Source organism: Sciurus vulgaris (assembly GCF_902686455.1).
Source record: "Sciurus vulgaris genome assembly, chromosome: 11".
NCBI classification, from domain to species: domain Eukaryota; kingdom Metazoa; phylum Chordata; class Mammalia; order Rodentia; family Sciuridae; genus Sciurus; species Sciurus vulgaris.
Genome location: NC_136472.1, coordinates 75714065 through 75736654, shown reverse-complemented (window position 1 = coordinate 75736654; position 22590 = coordinate 75714065). Strand labels below are relative to the sequence as shown.

Below are 22590 nucleotides of genomic sequence, written 5' to 3'. Positions count from 1 at the left end.
TGTTATGACTTAGATATGAGTTGTCCCCCAAAAGTTCATGAGTGAGACAATACAAAAACATTCAGAGGTGCAATGACTGGGTTATGAGAATCGGGGCATTAATGCATTCAAATGGATTGATGGTAACTGTACACTGATAAGGTTTGGCTTCAAGAGATGGGTCACTCGGGGCATGACTTTGAGGCTTATATTTTGTCCTTGTTAAGAGGAGCTCGCTCTTTCTGCTTCCTGGTACCAGGTCCTGAGCTGCTTTCCTCTGCCATATCCTTCCACCATGATGTCTGCCTCACCTTGGGCCCAGAGCAATGGAGCTGGCCATCTGTGGACTGAGACCTCTGAAGCCATGAACCACAAAATAAAATTTTCCTCCTCTAATTGTTCTTGTCTGGTCTTTTGGTTACAGAGGCGAAATGCTGACCAAAACACTCCTTCACTTGGGGATTGCAGAAATGGGCTTGGGTCGTATACAAACAACAGTGAGATATTGTTAAAGCACAGTAAGTTCTTTCACAGAAAGTTGCCATTAATAATTCTTTGCAGGTATCCCAAATGGCAAGAGCTAACTCCTGTAGTGTTAGGATATGGCTGGCCAATGATCTTTTTAAATGTATTTCCATCTGCCACGTTCCGCATTACAGGATTTTATATCAGGAAATTGTTAAGTCAAGATTCCTGCCAGAAAATGTGCTGAGTATTTGGTGTCTTGGAAATGGTACTAGACAGAGAGAGAAGACCCTAGCTTAAGTCTGATGTTCCACTTCCTAGTTGGGTTACCTTGGCAAGTTATTTACTCTCAAAATGAAGATAAAGCTTCTCCTACAGTGATGTGAGAAGCAACAAAGATTGTGTGAAAAGGTTTCATAAACCAACAAATACTGTGCAAGTATAAGTTCTCCTAGGAGAAATTCTTTCAAAACTATTTTTTTAAAGGTGTGGGGGCTGGGATTGTGACTCAGTGGAAGAGCACTTGCCTAGCATCTGTGAGGCACTGGGTTTGATCCTCAGCACCACATATAAATAAAATAAAGGTCCACTGACAACTAAAAAGCCTTTTTAAAAAATGTGAACTGGACTGGGGAGGTAGCTAAGTTAGTAGAGTGCTTGCCTTATAAGCACAAGGCCATGAGTTTGATCCCCCCAGCACCACAAAGGAAAAAAAAATGTGGCCCACATTTTTATTAATGTTGAATGAAATAATTTACAACTACTAAAAATAAAAAAGCTATCAAGCAATTCCAGCAACTCAGGAGGCTGAGGCAGGAGGATCCCAATCCCAAGTTCCAGGCCAGCCTGGACAACTTCGCAGGACCCTATCTCAAAACATAAATAAAAAATAAAAAGGGCTGGGAATGTAGCTCAGTGATAGAGTGCCCCTGAGTTCAATCCCCAGTACCACTAATTTAAAAAAAAAAAAAAAAAAAGTTGAAAAACTTAACAGAAGTTTAAATTGCAAATATAGCAGTATAAAAGCTGTATACATAGATTCAAATATGGAAAAATGATATCAGCTGTTACCGGGCAGTGACATGAGTGACTTTGCTTTGAAATCTCTTAGCTATACTCAAGTCAGTGGACATTTATTGAGCACTCATTATGTTGTGTTGTGACTAGTACTCCATTCTATGGATACCATACTAGGGCACACTCCCTCATTTCGGGCATTTTTTTTTTTTTTTTTTTTTTTTTTTTTTTTTTTTTTTGCGGTGCTGGAGATCGAACCCAGGGCCCTGTGCTTGCAAGGCAAGCATTCTACCAACTGAGCTATCTCCCCAGCCCCTCAGGCACTCTTTTCATGCAGCCTTTGTCAGAGTTTCCTATGTGTAAGAATCCGGGTGGTGGGGACGTGGCTCAGTATTATAACACTTGCCCATCCTGCGGGAGCCTCTGGGTTTGATCCCCAGTACTGCAACAACAAAAATCACTGGGGATGGAGCTGGGGTTGTAGCTCAGTGGTAGAGCACTTGCCTGGCAGATGTGAGGCACTGGGTTTGATCCTCAGTACCACATAAAAGTAAATAAATTTAAAAAAAGGTATTGTGGCCATCTACAACTAAAACATTTTTTAAAAAAATCACTGGGGATCTTATTAAACTTTCTAATTACCCTGTTCTCGTCCAAGAAGGTCTGATTCAGTAGATCTGGAATGGAATAGCCTGTAATTTGCATTTTTTAAACAGACACCCCAAGTAACTCTGATGTGGGCAGTTTAATTCTGCACTGAGAAAACATCAGTGAGGTTTTGATATTTTTACAATTAATAACATCCTACTCCTGTATCTGATTGCTTTCTACTCCTGAGCAGGTTTTCAGACCTCCCTATCAAGGATGGGAAAGCTAGCATGCAGAGGGATTCCCCAGGGATCTCAGAGCCTATGGACACTTTCCTCTCCTGCCACTCACCTGCCCCTCTTTCTCTCTCTCCACCAGAATGCCCATGATTCCTTCTCTCTGTGCATGTTTCTCTCCCCCTCTGGTTCCTCCTCTGCTAACGTCCAGGTGCTTCCTTCCTTTCTCCACTCCTCCCCCAGAAATGTCTATTTTAATGAAAACAACAACAACCTCTATCTCATTTTCTACATACTAACTTGGACTGGGTAAAGTGTCTCAAAGAATAGGAGTGGGCTGTTGGTTGATCAACAATCACCAAAAAAATCCCATGTGGAAACTTTTGTGTCTTTATGTTTCACTACCATTGACTTTTTCCAGTGGATTAGCAGCCTCAACAGAAATTTTTATAAATCCCCCGCATAGATTTCTGTCCTGCCTATAGAGTTGGGGTGTGTCCTGCGCCCTGACTCAGGGCTGCTTGTCTCCACATGCTGTGAATGGGCTTGAATGACTTTCTCAGGCTGCACACCTGTCACCTCTTAGTCATCCAGAATTAAAATGTTAACAGCTCTAATCACACTGTCTGAGGCTATAGGACTTTATTTCAAAAGTGGTGACACTCCAAAATGCACTTAGGACATCTATATTTTCACCTTAGTGTTTATGTGACTTGGACTCCAGGAAGCCAAGGATTGGACAGTACTTTCCAATCCCTCCTCTCCTATTTTCTTGGCACCTTGGGCTAATCTTACTTGTCTTATGCTGCCACCTTTCTCAGAGGTAGAACACTACTGGATTCGATCCACTATGCAGCAAAAAACAAATAAGAAATAAATAAATAACTTTAAAATAAAATCTCATATAATTTCAGTTGGTTGATAATTTCTCTGATCTCCCTTAATCATACCTCTGTTATATCATTGCCCACATACAACTGGAGACACCTGCCTACCTATTTGTCTCCCCAGAAAGATCCTGAAATTCTTAAGAAACTGTTCTTATTCATCTTGGTATTCCTGTGTTGCATTTGAGATAGTAAGTTCTCAGCAGAATTGAATAATGTGTACATAAATAACCATTCCTAAATAACATGGTTTTTTTTTTTTTGGGGGGGGGAGCTGGGGATCGAACCCAGGACCTTGTGCTTACAAGGCAAGCACTCTACGGACTGAGCTATCTCTCCAGCCCCCACATGTTTTTAATATGAACTATTTTTATTTGAAAAGATACATGCTGCTTTTAAGTTTTTTTGAAATTTTGAGTAATAGATACTCAAAATGACCTAAATGAAGGAAGATGGGTGTTTCTTTTTTCTTTTTATGCCTATTACACATTTTTCAAGGTGTCTACTTGTTATCAAACTGAGCTTCCTCTGGGAATTCCCCAACCCTTATCATAGCCAGTGGATCCCAGCAGTCATACAGGGGACCTGAGCTTCCCTTGCTGAGTCAATGGGGGTGGGGGATAAGACACCTGGAAAATTTAAAGTTAGAACACTAGGGAGCTTGGACTGGTTGCTTGAACCAGGAATACACAAGAACTTTTGGGCAACCATGTACCTTAAGAGACAGAGAAAGTACAGAGAGAGCGAGAGAGAGAGAGAGAGAGAGAGAGAGAGAGAGAAATGAAGGCAAAATGCCCAGAGATGAAGAAACCATATGGCCTGAGATATGCACAGACACCACATGCACACTCGCTGCCTAGCTTTTATAGCGTTTACCCCGTTTACTATCCTTCCTGAGGCCATCGACTTGTTCCTGGGTTCCATTGGGACATACCTCACTTTCTTACCAAAAAATTCCCCACTTGGGCTTAAGTGAGTTTGAAATGGGTTATCTGCTTTTGCAATTAAAAAAAGATGAATTAGTACACTGACTCACAAAAAGAATCTCATTGCTTTTTGTTTTTCTTTTTAGTCTCCTAACCTTTTCGTCACACCCTCAAGTTATCCTAGGACATGTTAGTCAGGATATTATTTAGATGGGGAATTGATGATAAGATGCAGTTGAAGGGTGACTTCTTTGCTTTTCAACACACACAAATGAAGGCTTTATTTACAGCAAGGACTGCATACATATCAGACCTTTTTGGAACTATACAGCTGGATTAGAGAGGTTTTGAAGAACTGACACATTGGCAGTTTCCCAAAATATCTATTTTTGAAGATTCTGCTTTTCAGAACTGTATTAAGAATGACCTTTGTCACAGGTCTTAGCAGTATCTCAAACCAGCCAAAACTAAAAGCTGGAAGAGACTAAATAAAACAAGTGTGCCCTAGAGCAGCCCAGACCTTGCTATTGGTGTAAACAGTGATGGCCAAATCCATGCAAGTAGGATAAAGACATTGCTCTTCAGAAAACGTTCTCCAAATGTGTAGAGAGCGCTTTGTGTACTACATTCTTTCAACCCTGGTATGCCACTCCACCAGTTTAGTACTCAACATAATTATTTTTGGAAACATGTATGGAAAACAGAGGAACTGTTGACCACTCAACTCATTTGTCTGGATCAGGAAATTTTCAAAGAAAAATCTTAGGGCTTTTTCCTAGAATGTTATGAAAATATTAAATTAGAATGATTGCTGCTAAAATATTTCTAACCACTCTAGGAAAAAACAACAACAACAACAACAACACAATATGTTCCCAACTCTCCTGAGTCAATCCTGACCCTGGAGATGCTAGCATGCAATCTGACTGCAACCACTTTCCCTTTTTAGTTAATTGTGTTAAATGTGTCTCGTAACTTCTAGCCCCAGTGAAGTTGTCATTTAGAAGGGGGCAGAAGGGAAGCTGTTTTAATTCTGGCTTTTGTTTCAGTCACTAAATGTAATGCCACATGATTGTTGACCCAACAGTAATCCAGTTAAAAAACAGTCTTCAGAGTTACTACATCGTCAAAATTAACCCTGATTACATCAAATTATGTTGAAACAGACCACAGCTGTTTGCCCTGTTGAAGCAACTGCTTGGGAGCTCCTCACGAAGATACATCTGGGTATCAGGAAGATCCATTTTGGGTTTATTTTTCTTTCTCAACACAAATGTAGGAGGGAAATACCCTGTCCTGCCTGGGATGCTTGGTGGGAGCTGAAAAAAATCACCTTCATTCCCAAAGAGAGGAAATCCAAGACCTTTTGTACAGTTTTCTGTGAAAAGGGTAGAAAAAGAAGGAGTTTCGAATCCGTTGAGTATTGCCCTTGTTAGCAAAAGAAGGAACTGACTAAAAGAAAGGGGTGGGATTTTCCTGGTGTATGCAGTGCTGGGCTCAAGCTGGTTCAGCCTCGCCTAAGAGGGTAGAGGGTTCATTTGTGAGGTGTTTTGCAAGCTTGTTGTTAAAAATGACCTTATTAAAATTAATTATGATTGAAATGAAAAATAAGTATTGGGGAAGATGACAGATTTGAACCCTCACATATGGCTGGTAGAAATGTAAAATGGTGCAGCCATTATGGAAGGTAGTTCAGCAGTACCTTAAAAAGTTCAGCAGAGGGGCTGGGGTTGTGGCTCAGTGGCAGATCACTTGCCTAGCATATGTGAGGCACTGGGTTCTATTCTCAGCACCACATATAAACAAATGAACAAAGATCCAAAAACATCTAAAAAAATTTTTTTTAAAAATTCAGCGAGTCACTGTATGACCCAGAAGTTCCACTCCTAGGTATGTGCCTAAAGAGAATTGAAAACATGTATTCACATAAAAACTTGAACCAATGTTCACAAGAGCATTCTTGTTAATATCCAAATAGTACAAGCAACTTAATGTCCATCAACTGACAAATGAATAAGCAAAATGTGCTATATCCATTTAATGGAGTATTATTCAGTCACAAAAATGAATGAAGAACTGAGAAATGCTGCATCATGGATGAACCTTGAAAACATACAAACTGAAAGAAGTCAGACACAAGAGGCCACAGATGGTTTGATTCTGATTATATTCATGTCCAGAATTGGCAAATTTATAGAGACAAAAAATATATTAGGGGCTGGGGGTGTGGTTCGGTGGTCAAGTGCCCCTGATTCAGTCTCCAGTATTAAAAAAAAAAAAAAGTAGATTAATGGTTGTCAGGGGAGGGGATTGGGGGAGTGGGGAGTGAGTGATCATAGGAACAGGTTTTCTTTTGCCCATGATGCAAATGTTCTGAAATTTAATAGCAGTGATGGTTACACACAAGTCAATAAATACACTTAGGAACCACTGAATTGTATCCTTTAAAATGATGGCTTGTATGTTATGTCAGTGATAGCTCAAAAATTAAGGCATATACACTTGCAATTAAGTCATATTAAAAATAAAAGGGTAAATACCTCTGTTTCATCATTTACTAATTATTTTTCATTTCATCATTATCTCTACTGTAGATATCATTTATATCTGCTCTACCTTTATGTTGGAAGTACTAAATAATGGTGTACTGCTGTGCATCTCCTGACTATATTCGGTGACATTAAGTTTGAAATTGGCCATCAGGGAGTGCAGTAGGTTCATACACCACAAAAACTGGCCTGTACTATAAATCAAGCTACCCCCACCACCACAAGAGTCAGTTTTTAACCGTATAACAACACCTCACTGGCTATGGATCAAACAATCATCTTCTATCAGAGAAATACAGTCAGATGAGATGACCACCCGAGGCCTTTGACCTCCCTGTAAAAAAAAAAAAGACTAGCGAATCTGCGAATCTGCACAGCCACATTACAAGCAACTGATGCAGGAGGAAAGGCCATTTCTGAACATCTGTCAGATGAAATCACTTTGAGTTGGAGACATAATTTCTCCAGCTTTGCTGGATATGGGGGGCTCAGTGCTAGAGCTGTTACTCAACTGTCACACTGAAGCCTGATGTCAGAATAACCACAAAGGTTCTATTCTTGGTCTCAAAGAAGAGAGTATCAGTTTCAGGGTTTGGAAACCGAGGGTTAACAGAGTTATCTCTCTGGAGCCTCAGAGTAGAAGTCAAAAGGTCAAAAGAGCCATGTTTTTGTTTTGGTTTGGTTTGGTTCTTTTTTGGTACTAGGGATTGAAGTCAGGGGCACTTAACCACTGAGCCACATCCCCAGCCCTTTTTATTTTTTCTGTTTGAGACAAGGTCTCACTAAGTCACTTAGAACTTTGTTAAGTTGTTGAGGCTGGTTTCAAACTTGCCATCCTCCTGCCTCAGCATCCCAAGTTGCTAGAGTTACAGGCATGCACCATCGTGCCCTGCAGGAGCCACTGTTTTTGAAACTTCCCAAGCATTACATCCATCTTTAAAAGTGGAACCACATAGGACTCCCTCCACCCGCTCAGCCCTTCAGTTGGGCCAGTAACTATGTTGTAAACACCCAGGTGTTTATAAGTACCCTCACAGATACCGTTCCCTGGTACGGATGACTCAGAGTTCTGGACACTTGAGTGGTCCACAGCCCTCATCTATCATCCTTTAAGGGTTATTTCCTTTGTTCTCACAAACAATTAATGATCATCTACTGTGTGCCTGTAAACTGAGCAATTAAGTGGGAATGGTAAGTTTTAGAGCAAAGAGTATTGATGTATGTTTCTAGTCCAATTTAAGCTAGGAGTTCTCGCTACAAGCAAGAGGCCAGCATGCATGGTGTAGTTTGGAGCACTAAGGCACTTTTCTCATGAGCCTTGATAGTCTGTTCTTGGGTGAATATGACAATTGAGTTTGCAGAGTGATGTTCCCACCCTCTCCAGTGTCAACAGCAACGTCCTGGGAGCCTAACTGTCACACAGCAATTAGCACTGGTTCTGGTTTTCACAAAGAGAAATTGAAATTGGGAAAGTGGACTTGCTCAAACTTTTTAAGGAAGTTTATTTCCAAAATATCTCCCATTCAGTATAGTGTCAAGTAATTCTCAGATGATTTGCTGCTACAGACAAAGAGGAACACCAGTTAAGTCTTTAACCACACCTCAAGCCCACTTCCACATCTCATCTTCAGCCAGGTACCAAGAGTTGACTTGAATAAGCCCAAAGGTACTTTGATAGAGGGAACAAAGTAGACTCAAAACAAACGGGAGGCACATTCCTCAAGATCCCTGAAGGCAAGTGTCCTGAAAGTCACCAAATGAGATGGATCAGCAGGTCACACTGACTTTGGCAAGCAGCCCTCAGCTCTGAAATTGACCTGTCAACTAGACTGAAAGGGAGAAAAGACAGAAGGGCTAGGACGGAACGTCCATCCCCACCCCCAGTCCAATCACTGACGTCAGGCCTGGAGTGAATGGTATTAGTCACTCCAGCCTGGTGTGCAGTTGAGGACAGCTCTCTTTCCAGCCCTCCCAACCCATTTCTGGGAGCAGTCCACCAGCCATGCACCTGCCACTCGCCACAAACCCTCAACTCTGAGACAGGCACGGATGCGGGTTGTTGCTGATGACACTCAAAGCCACACGACACTCTTTAGAACCCAGGCTTTGTGGAGAAGGGGAGAAAGGAGTAGCTGGGAGCAGGGCAAAAGTGGTGCCCATGCTTTCCTCCCAGGTGTGCATTCTCTAATCTCTGCAATGCTTCCTCCCTGTAAGATGGTCATTTCCTGGGAATTTAATGAGAATATAGAATTAATGGCCCAAAGCACTCTTGGAGTCGGTCATTAATTCCCCCAGGAAATACCAATGGTCTTTAATCAAAATTGCCTAAATTATAGGCTGGTGATGCATGTCCTTACAGAGCTTGTCGGGGGCTGTCACCCCAGATGTTTCCAATAGATGGCGCCCACTTTCACGTAAATAAATCATTCACATAATTTGTTTTCCATTTTTCCAGGGAGGAAAAAAAAAAAAAAAAAAAAAAAAAAACAGCAGGGAGTGGAGAGGACTTAGTAAAGGTCCAGACAGGAACGTTTTGTTCAAGGGTTGTTTCCAGGCCTGGCACGCCTCTCTGGTTCAGAAGACTGAGCCACTCCAGCCTGCAGTCAGGGACCTCAGCAGCCGTCCCTCTTCCGGTGCTAAGCATCATAGTGATGAGGAAGGGCAGGTGGGAGTCAGGGGTAGGAGAGCATCCAGAAGAGCCCCTTCCTCTGACCTTTGGGAAAAGATGGGGTTGTTCAGAAGACTTTCTGAAGCCCATACGCTGTAATCATTGCATTTCAAAAACATGGAAATTTTCTCCACACAAAATTGTAAATAACAACACAGGATCTTTTACTAAACAAAATCAGACCCTAAAGAGTTTCTGGCAGAATGCAACCTAACCTCAACTAACTGTCGCTGAACAGTTTCCCAGTCTGTGTTCTGAATCATATAACTCTCAGAGGATATGTAAAAGAAGACTACTCTCCCAGGGAAACACAGGGCATATGTCTGTCTGACTTTCATCACAAACCTTAGCTGCAGCCAAACCATGCAGATTTCTCAGACTGCAATTCTGGAGACTTGGCACCATGACTCAGATGTGAATGAAGTCAGGATTGCTTTATTTTGGTTGGGAGTCACCGCCTCCTCATTGATTTGGCAGACAAAGTATTTTGATGTTGAAGGTCCTTAAAGCCAGAATTTAGAAATGGCCATGATTCTGATGGTTGTCCTTTGTTCGGCTTAGGGATACCTAAATTAAAAGGTTAAGGGAGCTCTGGTTACAGTCATACCCCAATAGTTATGGCTTTGCATTCTATCCAAGGGCATAATAAATATTGAAGGTCAGTGAAATGTGGGATCCAGGGCAGCTAATCTTTCCACCTCTCTGGATGCCTAGAAAAGCTAAGTGCATAGTAGGGGATTAGCTTTTAGAAACTGACTAGAGTGGCTGAACTTTCCCCAATCCAATCAAGTGCTGTTGGACCAAAGGAAGATCAACTGATTGAAATAAGCAGCTTAGTTGCACAGAGACAGGGAAATGGACAAAATGGCCTTAGTCTAAGATTACATGAGGCAGTGCATGATGCTAGTTCTCCAACTTATGTCTGCAATACAATTCCCCATTGATAATATGGGTTATTGTCCACATATAAGGAGGATCTACCTTTATTTTATTTTAATGTATTATTTACAGTACTGAAGATTAAACTGAGGAACTCTCTACCACTGAGCTACATCCCCAGTCCTTTTTATTTTGAGACAGGGTCTTGCTAGGTTGCTAAGGTTGGCCTTGAATTTGTGATCCTCCTGCCTCAGCCTCCTGAGTACCAGAATTACAAGCCTGTGCCACCACACTCTGCAGGACCTACCTTTTAACGCTGTTTATAAAGGCACTCTATAAATTAAAAAGGACTCCTGGGGCTGGAAATGTAGCCTGAGGCCCTAGGTTCATATCCAGCAGCACAAAAAAAACCAAAACAAACAAAAAGAACTTATATGGGGAAACATTTTTAATCCTTCCACTGAAGTGCTGATGTTATTAGGTGTTCACTTTCACATACTTTTTTAGTTAAACCTCACCACAGTGCAGTGAGAAAGGTACCATTATTATATTCCAATTTACATATGAGAAGTCAATGAATTGAAACTCTGGGGATTTTGACTTCAGTTTCTTCTACACCAACTTGCCTACCACTTATCTATGAAATACAATGACTATTTTTTGCTTTCTCAACTCTGCAAAACGTAGGAATTTTCTTTTGAATTCTGTTTTCCCAGAGGCAGTGGGGAGGGAGTCAGCTGGACTTTGTTTCCTTGCAATAAAAGGTTCCCAAGTTATCTGCAGACAGTAAAGCAGTTCTCCACTTTGAAAAGCAGGTGAGCAGGACCCCCCTCCCATCCCCCACCTGAATTAGAAACTTTGCTCTGCATTGTATTAGCTCTGAGACCTTGGGCTATCTGTAAAATGGGACTAATACTGCCTGCCCAATTTGTAAATGTGTGAAGACAGTCAAGTAAACAATGAATGCAAATACTCCTCAAACATAGTAGGTCTGTTTCCTTTCCTTCTCGAGCCACGGGGGCGGATGCGAGAGTTAATGAAACTCTCTCAGGGAAGCGGGTCACTAATTTCAGCCAGAAACTGACCTTGCTGAAACCTGAGACTATGGGAATGGATAAGAAACAAGCAGCGCTTGGATCCTTTCCCTGAAGACCCTCCCTGTAAAATCGATGTGCGATCCAGGGTGCGAAGCCCACCACCACGACCAGGGGCGAGGTGCTTGAGGCTGCTGCTTGAGGCTTCAGGAAAAAAACAAGACCCAGGGGGCGTGCTGGCTGGAGGCAGCTTCCGCCCCTCCCGGCCCTCCAGCCTCCCCGGGTCCCGGCCGGGTGGTTTGCGTCTGAAGGCAGCTCTCCCGGGGGCGCTGCGGGCTGTGGGCGTGGCGAGCGGGCCGGCCTTCCTGCTGGGGCGCCCCCGCCGGGCTGCCTGGGAGTGCGGACCGCGCGCGCGCGGGGGCAGAGCGGGCGCGCGCGGGGCAGTCGGGCCCGCGCCGCGCCGCCTCGTCCTCGCCCGGGGCCGCGGGCCGCCCGGCCCCTCCCCTCCCCCGCGAGCTGCGCACCGCCGGCCGGCTGACCCAGCAGCCCGCGCCCGCGCCCTTGTCCGCGCGACCTGGCGGCGGGCTCCAGTCGGCCGGCAACATGAGCGGCGGCGGCGACGTGGTGTGCACCGGCTGGCTGAGAAAATCGCCCCCGGAGAAGAAGTTGAGGCGCTATGTGAGTGAGGGCGGCGACCGGGCGCGGCCGCCCAGGGGCGGGCGGGGGGCGTCCCGCGGCCTGCCGAGGGACGGGGGGCTCCGGGAGACGCCGCCCGCCGTGGGCAGGGCGGATCCTGGGGCCTCCGGGGGGCGAGGAGCGGCCCGCGCGCCCTGCGGCTCGGGGGCGTGTGGGGCACCTGCACACCTGTCACAGGTGCGCCGCCGAGGGGCGGGGCGGCAGGTTGGGGCGGCAGCTCCTCGCCGGCTAGGCGGGTGCGCCGGCGGCATCTCCCCAGCTAGCCTCCCAGTGAACTAAATACTGTATCGAAGTTTGTATTGATTGTTTTTGGAGACCGAGAGTTGACTCCCGGGGTTGGGGGACCGTGGTCACCCCGAGCGGATTCAGCCTGCAGGCTTGGGGGAGCGGGCGGGCAAGGGGGGCGTAGGCTGTGGGGCCTCGCCGCCCGGCCCCACAAAGGGCGAGGCGCCTCACGCCCTCTCCCCTTCCCTTTCTCCGCTCGCCCCTCCCGGGTGGCCGCCTGCTTCCTTCCAGTCCACAGCCGCTGCATCATGGGCAGCGTCAGCGGCATGTGCAGTCCTTGTATTAAGTGACTCATTTGTTTGTCCCCCTTCTTTATTCTGTATGTCTCTCACATACACCGCCCCCCACCCCCGCCCCACGATGGTGATACTGCAGTTTGGTCCGCGCTAACCCGCCGGGGTTTTGTGTTGTGCAGCCCTTGGCGTCTAGGGTCGGGAGAGATCAAGGTTTTCAGTTGCCAGGTGGTGCTAACCGACAGTGTTTACTGAAATTGCTGGGACAGCCTCTCCCCTCTAGGTGAGAAACTGGCAGCATCGGGAGGAGGTGGTACAGACTGGTGCTGAGCGGTGTAGAGTTCTGGCTCGGGTCCGCTGCACAACCCGAAGGATGTCTCGCCCGGCGAGGTCAAAGTACAAGAGGGTGCCAGTTACTGAGGCTGAAATCGGTCCCGGGTAGTCTCAGGAATTTAGAAATGGAAGTAAGATCGCTAAAAGGCCCAAGGTCTTCCATCTTCTCCCTCCTCGCTTCCCATGAATGCCCTTGCTCCACTGACATGGGGCTGGACTCTGGGGATCACTCCCACAACCTGGAAGTGAGCTTTTGCTTTCCAGCTGCAGTGCATCAAGGGAGCTCTGAATACACCCTGTCCTCTGTCCTCGCACTAGTGGCTGGCCCTGGGGGAGAAGCTCACCAGTTTCCTGTCTTCGCTCCTCAGATCAGAATCAAGGGACTTCTGGCCTCTGGACTGAGGAAGTGACATTCTGTTTTTCAAAGGAAGTGTTGTTGTTGGGGAGTGCTTGTGTCAATGAAATCAGGCTCTTACTTAGATCATTTGCTGGGAAAAAGCTAAGGATTTAGCACGTGACTTTTGAAAAGAGGCATAGATTTAACTTAGTAGGGCGTGAGGCTGTGTTTTCTTCTGTTTTAAAGCTCATTTTCTGGGGTGTTGATGTAGCCCAAGTATTATAATTACTAAGAAACTTTTTTTCTTGTTGAGAGGTGGATCAGATCATTAGGCAAATTTAATTTTTAAATTAGTGCTAAGGAGGAATAATTTGCTATTAATATTTTTATAATTAAAAAAATTATTCTAAAGAACTTCCAAAAATTATCTGTAAAAGTAGATACCATACCAGCTAGAGGAATAGAGTGTCCAGTAAAAAAATGTGACCCTCAGTTCTCAAATTAGAACACTACCCTAAAGAACCTTGAAACTTTGTTTTTGAAACAACTTGCAAACAAGTTGACACCATATCTGCATTTAACTGGTGACTGTTTCAACTCTATCACCCAGACTCAATGATCCATTTCTTGGGTATTTATTTTTGTTCAAAAACAACTTTAGCTCAAAATAACCAAGTTTGAAGGCTTTTGTGTTAAGCACTTTTTCACCCATTGGAATTACCTGACAGCGAGGGTCCTATGATGACCTCAGCCTCTCGCTTTCCCAAGTTTCCTGTGGCCCCAGCCCATAAGGCGTCTGACTGAACTAGCAACAGCTTTCCTTAAGCTAGGGTGTGATATGTTCCACTAGTGCAACCAGAAGCCTCTTCCACTGTGAAGTTCAGTTCCTCTGGTGGGAACAGCCAGTCTGTGCAACTGTAAACTTCTGGGGAGCAGCCTGCCTTCACATCTACCTTTCTTTTTCTTTTTTAATTTTTTTAAAGAATTTCTGTCTGTACTCTTGTAAGTTAGAACTCTGCCAGTTTCCTCAGTTTGTTAGAGACCCAAATTCATTAGACCCAAACTTGGAAGGAAGTATTTCCCAGCCCCATTGCTTCTGTTTCTGATGTGTATAATAGGCATTTGGTATTGTGGACTGATAAATTTTCATTATAAGAATACCTCAAGCATATGAGATAAGGGGGAAAGTAATTTATGAAGTACATTGCATTTATTTTAAATTATTTTTTAAAACCTGCTTCATTTAATTTGGGGAAGGAGTAGGTGGAGGGGATAAAACAACTTGGAAGAAGCTATGGCAAATATTGTTAGAAATTGAATTTTAGGAATTTTATTCCTTCATCATCCTTTTCTAATTGACTAATTACAAGAAAGTGTAAAGGTCTTTTGGGTATTTGCTGTGTTCCCCAGGGTAATTACAAAAAAAAAAAAAAAAAAAAAACCCAAAAAACTGGAAATTGCTGAGTACAGCCCTTGGGGCATCATCATTTGGTTATGCTGGAAGACTGGTAGACAAACAACCTCCCAGTGTGCCTCTATATGGGAAGTCTCAAGTGTGTGCACTGGCACACACACGTACATGTATGTAAAGCTTAAACAGGATTTTCTTGGCAGGAAAGCATTTTACAACATACACTGCACTGTAGTTTTCTGTTGATTTTCAGTTAAAAGATCTGGGGAAAGATTGGTGGCAACACTGCCCCCTAGTGGCAAATTTTTAATTTTTGTATCCTGGTGGACACCTGCATGAAGGAAACACTAATTAAAAAAAAAAAATGTATTGAATGAATTAATTAAATAAATATTCGTGTTTCAGGGACTCTATTAGGCCCTAGGGATAAAAATTAATCCATTCATTCAGATTTAGCTAAGACCTGCCTTCTCCTTCACAGAGAACTGAAGTGATCAAGAAATAGCCCCTGAAACATTGTAACCAGATTTCTAAATTTACCTGTGTCTATATGGTTCCTTTCCTTTTTCCCTCTTCTTAGAGTAGATTAGATGTCCCTTCTCTGAGCTAATCCTGCTACCTGTACTTTGGATCACATTCTCTCCTCCCTGCTCAAATAATTCGCACTCTTTTGTCATGAATCTAACCTCCCCTCTTTACCTATTCATTTCCATTATCATTTAAACTTAACTTTTTTTTTAACAGAATTTCCCCTTTGCATTCCAACCCATCTTCCTCAGTAGTCTTTCCTTCAGGGCTAAATTTGTTAATGGTTGTTTATACTGTGTTCATTTCTCCCACCTCCTCCACCTCCTCCTTAGCCAGCTCCAATCCAAAACTATCTGTCATTTCAACAAATCTATTCTCAAAAAGGCACAGGTGACAACATCAGGTCACTAAATTCAGAGGATGATTTTTCATTCCTCATTCTAATTAATCTCTTCAGTTCTTGGTCACAGTTGACCACTAATTCTTGAAACATCTTCCTCTTGTCTTGAGCAACACCATTTTTGTCTGGTTTTTCTCATTTTCTGCCTGATCTATATCTCCTTCCCTAGACTGATCTCCTTTAGCCAGGTTAGAGCTCCTTTACGATAACAGTGGCTATGTGGTTTCTGCCTCTTGGCAATCTTGTTCATTGTCCTGCCTTCCACTATCATTTGCATACTGGTCATTATCAAGTTAAATTTCCATCCCCAGAGTTGTGTTCTGAACTCCAGACTTGAATATCCAACAGTTAACTGAGCTTTTCTATCTGAATATCTCCCAGTTAATGCAAATTCACCACACCCCAAATTCTTTGTTTCCCTCTTTTTCACTCCATTTCTGCTCAGTAAATGGTACCACTAACACATGCTTGCTCAAATGAGAAACTTGAGAATCATCCTTCACTCCCAGTCAACTCACTGTCCTATGTTTAATCTTTTATCAAAATCTATTAGTGCTATCATCTAAATATTTTTTTTTGCTTTATATTCCATCCCCATTTTCAAGACTCTTAAGGTTAGCATTTTAATAGCTATCTGTTGGGCCATATTCTGTACCATGCACTATGTCTAGACCATTGATTTGATTTCTTTTGTAAATTTTTTTTTTTTTTTTTTTGCTGTGCTGAGAACTGAACCCAGGGCCTTGTGCTTGTGCTTCCCCAGCCCTCTTTTGTAAATTTTTTAAAATTTAGAGACAGGTTTTTGCTAAGTTGCTAATGCTGGCCTTGAATTTGTGATCTTCTTGCCTTGGCCTCCAAAGTAGCTGGGATTACAGGTGTGCACCACAGTATTAAACAAGGTGCCTGCTTTTCTCCTTCCATATGTGAAAGACGTGTTTCCTTGCTTTAGCTTATTTTCACTTATTGCCCAGAACCCCACACAAATAACTGGATTTCTGTCTTCTCTTGATAAAGCAGATGATCTGCACCAGCAGGCTGCTTTCTGTATGAGCTGGTCTGCTGGCGTGGCACCTTGCAGGTGTCCCACTGTCCCTTATTACCCTCAACCCAGCCTACTTCACTAATTTGCTGGGAGCTCTTGGGCCACATTTGCATTTGCATTTTCTCAGGCCCAAGCCGGGAGGCCTTGTCCCATGCTTTCTATTTTGCAGCATGGGATTGGGGAGACAACTAGCTAGTTTTATGATGTTTGTTTCTTTTCTTGCCTTATTGCGCTGCCTAGATCTTCCAGTACCGTGTTGAGTAACTGTTGAGAGTAGAAATTCTTTACTCCCAGTCTCAGGAGGAAATCATTGAGTCTTTCACCATTAAGTAAGCTCTAGGGTTTTTGTAAATGTTCTTTATCAGTTGCAGAAGTTACTCCTCTATTTTTCTGTGAGTCTTTGTTATCAATGGGTGTAGAATTTTGTCAGGTACTTGTTTTGAATCAACTGGTATGATCATGTAATATTTCTTTTTTTTTTTTTTTTTTTTGCGGTGCTGGGAATTGAACCCAGGTCCTTATGCTTGCCAGGCAAGCACTCTACCAATTGAGCTATATCCCCAGCCTGATCATGTAATATTTCTTAAACCTGTTAATATGGTGATTTGCACTGATAGAATTTGAAATATTAAAATAGTTGAATATCTGGAATGAGCTCTAGTTAATGAGTAACCTGATTGCAATGGATTACATTTTTTTTGTCTACCACCCTCCCCAAAATTCGTATGTTATCCTAACCCCAAAGTTATGATGTGAGGAAATGGGGCCTTTGGGAAGTGATGAAGTTATGGGGTTGGAGTTCTAACAAATGCAATTAGTGCCCTTATAAAAAACGTCTCTGTAAAAACTGTTTGGAGCTGGCTGGGCCATCAGCAGGATGTTGGGGGAAGTGGGCTCTAAATCTGGTGAGAACACCTGGACTGATAAGAACAGAGGCAGAGGGAGGTCTTCAGAAACCAAAGTGTGTTTAAGGTTGTTTGTAGACCATCTCATATCAATTCAGATAACCAAATGAAAATTCCTTTCAGCAGCTTTCTGTTCTGTGGTCTTAATCATTGGACTGATTCCTTGATTGTGTTCACAAAATGAAGAGATTATTTTAACCCAGGGCCACTCTCCTGAGCTTTCTGTCACTGTCATTAATTCATAACTCTTCATTTGAGCTGTGCATGGACATCTGTAATCCCAGAAACTTGGGAGGTTGAGATAGGAGGATGGCTAGCCTTACTGAGACCCTGTCTCAAAATAAAAAAAGGGGGACTGGGAATATAGCTTAAGGTTTAAGTGCCATAGGTTCAATACCCTGTACCCCCAAAAATCTCATTTGAAAAGCAACCCACATATCCATCAGTAGATGAATAGATAAACAAAATATGGTATGTACATACAATAGAATATTATTCTATTTAAAGAGAAGAAATTGTCATCAGGCATGGTGGTGTACACCTGTAATCCTAGCTACTCGGAAGACTGAGGCAGGAAGATTACAAGTTTAAGGCCAACCAGAACAACTAGTGAGATCCTCAAAATAAAAAATAAAGGGTTGGCTCGTAGCTCAGTGGTAGAGCATATCTAGGTTTAATCCCTGATACTTTAAAAGAAAAGGAAGAAGAAAACATTGATATATGGACATGCTACAGCATAGATAAACTTTGATGATATTATGTTCAGTGAAATAAGCCAGTCACAAAAGGGCAAATATTGTATGATTCCATTCTTATGAGACATCTTGAGTAGTCCAGTTCATAGAGACAGAAAGTAGAATGGGGTTACTGGGGACTGAGAATAAGGGGCCGTGGGAAACTATTACCTGATGGATGCGGAGTTTCAGTTTTGTGAGATGAAAGAGTTCTGGCTATGGATGACTGTGATGGTGGCACAACATTGCAAATGAACTTAATGCCACTGAACTATATACCCTTAAAAATGGTTAAGATGATAAATTTTATATTGTGTATTTTATCACAATTTCTGAAAAAAATCTCTTCATTTAATAAAGATTAGTAATTGACCTTGCTAATAACTCCAACCTGAAAGACAAGACAGGATGGAATCACCACAGCCTTGAATGATTGTGGAAAATTCTCCCAGTAATGTCAAAAGACCAAAGGCAGCAAAGTCACAAAGTAGGAAAGCATGCCTGCTACTTCACTTAATGAAACAGCTCTGGTGTTTCTATCTTTGGCTGGCCTTTCTTTAGCTAGAAGGGGATGATGGGATATTATAACCCGGAGTTTATGAGAAGTGCAAGTTCCAAAGTGAGCTGTTGCCTGCATCCAAATTAATTTTGTGAGATTTTTATAGAGAATATATTGTATCCTTTCTCTTCCCAAGGGAATAAATCTGTACTCAACCTTGCCTTCAAGAAATTCACAGACAAGGGATATCAGAAGTGCACATGTGAAACAGAATGGCACCCTTATATGGTGTGATCCAGGCAGTGAGTTGTATGAAGGCCAGAGCTCTGTGTGTGGAAGAAGATAGAGGAGCTTCCTAGAATAGGAGGTGGAGACCTGGGCTGGACTTGGATCAGTACTGTGGCATGTGGAGAGGGAAAGAAGTGGTGCACATGGGATGTGGGGGCTAGTAAACATCCAGAATGGAGGAGCCTAGAGTAGAAAGCTGAAAGAGCTTCGAGAGGTAAATAGAGAGCTGAGGGGGACAGTCCACAAAAGATCTTGGAAGGCAGGATAATGTTCATTGATGAAGAGCATCACTTACCAAGTCTTTGCCTCACAGATGGCCACTTCTTCAATGTGAAATGTCAGTGGTATGTTGACAGTGTTTATCTTCAGATCTCTCTGTTTCAAGGGCCTTTGGGTTCCTTGAGCAAATTACTAAATTCTCTGATCTTTCTTGTCTGTTAAAGTGGAATAATGCTTCTTATTTCACTGAATTTGAAAATTTACTAGGATAGTGTCATGGTACAATGTCCAGCTCAGATTAAGTAATTAGTATTGGGGGAGGTGGCAATAATGTTGATTTATGCTTTTCGTAGGGGAGAGGGTACTGGGGATTGAAGCTGGGGACACTCGACCACTGAGCCACATCCCCAGCCCTATTTTTAATATTTTATTTAAAGACAGGGTCTCACTGAGTTGCTTAGTGCCTCACTAAGTTGGTGAGGCTGACTTTGAACCCTCAATCCTCCTGCCTTAGCCTCCCAAGCCACTGGAATTACAGGCAACCACCACCATACTCGGTACCATTTATGCTTCTCAAATCTTTCACAGGAACATGGTGTCTTCACATTCTTTCACCTTTGGGCCAGACTAGAGTTTACAATGCCAGAATGTAAGTGAAATTCCCAAGCTAGATACTACAACAAGTTCTAGAGAGTTAAAGTTTTCCTGAAAGAAACATCTCAAGGTCCTCTGATCTCAGGGAAGGGAAGTTAATCTATGCAGTGATTTGTTTGAACCTGACTTTGTCTAGTCCTTGGGAAATTTATGTGTGCCAGGGGATGTCAGTATCAATGTGTGAGATCCTGGCGTGAGAGTGGTTTAAAATGCATGTCCCTGGAAGTGGTAACCCTTCAAATTCAGCTCAGAGATCCTCCCCTACAGCCCCTCCAAGGAGAGCCCACTTCTGTGCTTGTTTCCATGGCATGTTTTTCACCTCTGGTGTGGCTCACTTTTGTTAGTTTCCCTTTGCTAGGTATGTGCACCTTTGATGGGAGTGTAACATCTCGCTTAGAGCTGGGTACAGGTCTGGAGTGCCCCTTGTCGGGTACTAGCTATAAGCAAGACACTTTCAAAGCCTTTGTCTTTTATTTATTATAACTAACTCTCCTCCCAGTTGTTTGTTGTTTTTTGTTTTGTTTTGTTTTGTTTTCTGCAGGGGAGTACTGGGATTGAACCCAGCTACACTCTGTCACTAAGCTATGTCCTAGCCCTCCTCCCACTTTTATGCTTGCTTCTTTTTATTTACTACTCAAAATACTGAGTGGATTTCTTTGTATCCTTCAAAATGATCAATTAGGGTTTTTTGGAGTAACATGAACTCATATATTTAAACATTTTCACAGTGTTCGAATCTGCTATATTTGTTTTCCTTATTACAATTCAAATTGTACTATCTTTAGCCAGCAAGACGGAATACAAATTGGTGTCTGGATCCTATTGACATGGTACTGATCATCTTTGGTAGTCTCTTTGCTATCTGGTATGACAAGGTTTATCTTAGGTTTATCTTGTACATTTCCTGGTCCAGACTTGTAATTAACCATTTCCTCAAAGGGTCCTGTTTCTTTTAGTAAAAATGGTATAGAAACCCACTAGGGGCACTAAGGGCTGATTTTCTATTGGGTTGGTTACATGGTTATAATCAACATGAGCTGTTGTTTTATAATCTGCTTCTTTTCTCATAAACTGTCATTGTGAATATTTTCATTTACTTTCACATATTTTTTTTCCAATTTTTAATTATTAAAAATTTTGATCATATAGAAGAGTAAAGAAAATGATATAACAACAGATGGACTTGATTTCAAATATTATCAAGATTTCATCACATTTGTCTATTCATTTTAGTATTTCTTTTTTTTTTTCTTTGTTGGAATATTTTAAAGCAAATCCTAGACATGTATGTAAGTCTTATAAATATCATTTGAATGACTGTGCTATATATTAACATCCCCCAGGTTAGACAAGACATCTGTTATTTCCAATTATTCAGTACATACCTGGTATGTCATATAGGTGGCACATCTTCTGAGTTTCATCCAAACTGATGAGCCATAACACATAGGTTTCCTTAACCATCATCACAGTTTAATTTTTTTTTTTTTTTTTAAATTTTGAGACAAATCTCACTGAGTTATTGAGACTGGCCTCAAACTTGTGATCCTTCTTCCTTAGCTTCCTGAGTTAGTGGAGTTACAGGCATGTGCCACTGCACCCAGCTTTACCACTGAGCTACATTTCTAGCCTTTTTATTTTGAGAAATGGTCTTGCTAAGTTGCCCAGCTGGCCTTAAACTTGAAATCCTTATGCCTCAACCTGCCAAGTCTCTGGGATTACAGGTGTGTGCCACCATGTCCGTTACCTTTTGTATCTTAAGTTACTATATTGAGAATGTTTTCCTGTGTCACAGAATGGTCTTCTAAGATACAATGACGTTTAATGACTACTTAAGGATACCAGTATAACACAAAACTTCTCAAGTATGTGTAATGAAAGAATACTTTAAACATTTTCACAAGTTCTAATGTTGAATTATTTTTTATTATTTTATCAAAATATGTATAAGCAAAAACTGTGAGTTATAAATATGTACTTATAGCTACTCTGTAGTTGTAAGACCAAGACAGATACAAATTAAATATAAAATTTCAAAACCAATGTTTTAACATTAGATATTTTGCTGAAACTAAATTGATGCTTAAAATGTGAATATGACACTTATCCTTTTGGAGCCTGTTGTCTCTGTCACATTCTTTTTATGTTTGAACTGCAGTGAAACATAGATTTCTGTAGCAAGCCATTTGGCTTTTAATTAGTATGACCATGGTAATTATATATTGTGACCTCTGTCTTTTCTCACTAGTTATTGTGCATGAAAATTAAAGAACTTGGTACTTGGTATCAGTAAGATTTAAAATGCAGTGCTGGCAATCAAGGAACAACATCCACTTCTAAGGTGATCATTCACATACTCAAGTCTTCCTTATGAATTTTAAAATTCACCTTTGAGAGGAAGACTTCAAGACTGAAAAAAAAATATGAAGTGGATTTGGAGATCCCTGAGGATATGTCTTTGAATCCTATTTTGAACATACCCACAAAAACTGTAAAAAGCATAGGCTCTGAGGTTAGCCCTGGATTGGAATCCAAACTAATCCCCCCATGCGCTTTGTGGGCTTGGACAAGTTAATCTCCCTGAGCTTTAAATTTCTATTCTATAAAAAGGAGATAATGATCATTTTAATCAGTTAATTGAATAGTTGTAGCTCAGAGGGATACAAACATGAATCATTTTGTTTTTTTCCAGTCATAATTTGCAACTATGCTCTCCCTTCTCCTATAAAGGATAGACCCTTTGATGGTATCCTGGGCAGAATCTGCACCCACCTGGTCACTCTGGGTTGTTTAAAGTC

At 42.2% G+C, this 22590-nt stretch overlaps 2 protein-coding genes across 2 annotated transcripts in view; both read left to right on the top strand.

Moving 5' to 3' along the window:
• The window catches only part of NARS2 (asparaginyl-tRNA synthetase 2, mitochondrial), a 157531-nt gene extending 157089 nt beyond the window's left edge, over positions 1-442 (top strand). The window contains exon 15 of the mRNA XM_079105097.1: positions 239-442. The gene's annotated coding sequence lies outside the window, so the exon portion shown is untranslated. The remainder of the gene's footprint in view (positions 1-238) is intronic.
• Positions 443-11642: 11200 nt separating this feature from the next.
• Positions 11643-22590, top strand: part of GAB2 (GRB2 associated binding protein 2) — a 207084-nt gene continuing 196136 nt past the window's right edge. Inside the window, exon 1 of the mRNA XM_079105095.1 lies at positions 11643-11906. Within this exon, the coding sequence (XP_078961221.1) occupies positions 11832-11906 (75 nt within the window). The 5' untranslated portion in view covers positions 11643-11831. The remainder of the gene's footprint in view (positions 11907-22590) is intronic.